Source organism: Gobio gobio, assembly GCF_949357685.1.
Source record: "Gobio gobio genome assembly, chromosome: 15".
Taxonomy (NCBI): Eukaryota; Metazoa; Chordata; class Actinopteri; order Cypriniformes; family Gobionidae; genus Gobio; species Gobio gobio.
The window spans coordinates 51,647,933-51,650,432 of record NC_137108.1 but is presented as its reverse complement, the minus strand read 5'-3'; the positions used below and the strand labels follow the sequence as shown (position 1 = coordinate 51,650,432).

Here is a 2,500-nt window from a genome sequence, read left to right as displayed (position 1 = left end):
CACCAGTGGAGAACCGGCCACAGGGTCATGAAGGACCAGTGGAGAACCGGCCACAGGGTCATGAAGGACCAGTGGAGAACCGGCCACAGGGTCATGGAGGACCAGTGGAGAACCGGCCACAGGGTCATGAAGGACCAGTGGAGAACCGGCCACAGGGTCATGAAGGACCAGTGGAGAACCGGCCACAGGGTCATGGAGGACCAGTGGAGAACCGGCCACAGGGTCATGAAGGACCAGTGGAGAACCGGCCACAGGGTCATGAAGGACCAGTGGAGAACCGGCCACAGGGTCATGAAGGACCAGTGGAGAACCGGCCACAGGGTCATGAAGGACCAGTGGAGAACCGGCCACAGGGTCATGGAGGACCAGTGGAGAACCGGCCACAGGGTCATGGAGGACCAGTGGAGAACCGGCCACAGGGTCATGGAGGACCAGTGGAGAACCGGCCACAGGGTCATGGAGGACCAGTGGAGAACCGGCCACAGGGTCATGGAGGACCAGTGGAGAACCGGCCACAGGGTCATGGAGGACCAGTGGAGAACCGGCCACAGGGTCATGAAGGACCAGTGGAGAACCGGCCACAGGGTCATGGAGGAACAGTGGAGAACCGGCCACAGGGTCATGGAGGAACAGTGGAGAACCGGCCACAGGGTCATGAAGGACCATTGGAGAACCGGCCACAGGGTCATGGAGGAACAGTGGAGAACCGGCCACAGGGTCATGAAGGAACAGTGGAGAACCGGCCACAGGGTCATGAAGGACCAGTGGAGAACCGGCCACAGGGTCATGGAGGAACAGTGGAGAACCGGCCACAGGGTCATGGAGGAACAGTGGAGAACCGGCCACAGGGTCATGGAGGACCAGTGGAGAACCGGCCACAGGGTCATGAAGGACCAGTGGAGAACCGGCCACAGGGTCATGGAGGACCAGTGGAGAACCGGCCACAGGGTCATGAAGGACCAGTGGAGAACCGGCCACAGGGTCATGAAGGACCAGTGGAGAACCGGCCACAGGGTCATGGAGGAACAGTGGAGAACCGGCCACAGGGTCATGGAGGACCAGTGGAGAACCGGCCACAGGGTCATGGAGGAACAGTGGAGAACCGGCCACAGGGTCATGGAGGAACAGTGGAGAACCGGCCACAGGGTCATGGAGGAACAGTGGAGAACCGGCCACAGGGTCATGGAGGACCAGTGGAGAACCGGCCACAGGGTCATGGAGGACCAGTGGAGAACCGGCCACAGGGTCATGAAGGACCAGTGGAGAACCGGCCACAGGGTCATGGAGGACCAGTGGAGAACCGGCCACAGGGTCATGAAGGACCAGTGGAGAACCGGCCACAGGGTCATGAAGGACCAGTGGAGAACCGGCCACAGGGTCATGAAGGACCAGTGGAGAACCGGCCACAGGGTCATGGGCGGCCGAGGCTCATTGATGCCCGTGTGGTCCGATCAAACAGACGAGCTACTGGAGCTCAAACTGATCAAGAAGTTAATGCTGGTTCTGATAGACAGCCCCCCCCCCCCCCCCGGATAACAGTAATGATAACACAGTCTCACACACACACCTTGAGTTTTCCCGGCTGTGTTCCGAGTGTGATGTCCGTGTGTATGTATCCCTCCTCATCCAGCAGCAGGACGTCTGCTCCGCCCCCCTCCGGCCACCGCGGCGACGACACCTCATGGACCAATCGCACGGCAGGAGACTTGTGCACCGTGTTAGTGTGCGGCCAATAAATGCCGATCTGGAAGGCATCCTGTGGGTCACACACACGACCAGGACAGACGTTACATGATGATTCTGCTCTTAACCCTCTGGAGTCTGAGCTGTTTTGGGGCCCTTTAGAAGTTTTGACATGCTCTGACATTTGTGACATCTGTGATTTTTGAAAAAAAACTAAAACATTTGCTTTAAAATTAAGGCCTCAAAACACACAATAGATGTGTGTCCACAAGACGTTTGACTCATGGGTGTATTTGCCTAGAGTTTTTGCTTCAAACTGACGTGAGAATCATTGAGCCTACTCATTCATATAAAACAATACACTGATTTAACATTTGTAAGACAGTTTCTCTTCACAAAGCCAGTATGCGGAGTATGCAGAACATCATAGCCCGCATAATGAGCTGCATAATGAGCTGCATAATTAATGAGCTTCAGTGTGACTGAGAGAGCAAAAAAAAGCTCTTCTTATTTAGTTGAAAACTGTACTTTATCTAGTAAATGCATCTTGATTTAAGAATGTTTCAATATTTACACTAGAAACAAGACAAAAATTACAAAGAAAAGCATTTTTTTCTACATTTCTTTTTATGTTTTTAAAAGTAGTCTCATGCTAAAAAATAAAAATAATAAAAAATAAAAATGTATACAAAAAGAAATTCACTTCAAAGAAAGCAATCCACTTTCTACAAAACCAAACTCCAGGATCATTTCTGACAAACTTTGATATTAAATAAAAAAAATACCATTAGGCTGAAGTAACTTTACAGCGCTTCAC

At 52.6% G+C, this 2,500-nt stretch overlaps 1 protein-coding gene across 1 annotated transcript in view; it reads right to left on the bottom strand.

Annotated features, from left to right (window-relative positions):
- Window positions 1-2,500, bottom strand: part of vps13b (vacuolar protein sorting 13 homolog B) — a gene marked incomplete at its 3' end in the record, with an annotated part of 207,729 nt that overhangs the window by 20,380 nt on the left and 184,849 nt on the right. The window contains 1 exon segment of the mRNA XM_079838149.1: window positions 1,568-1,756. Coding sequence (XP_079694275.1) covers window positions 1,568-1,756 — 189 coding nt within the window.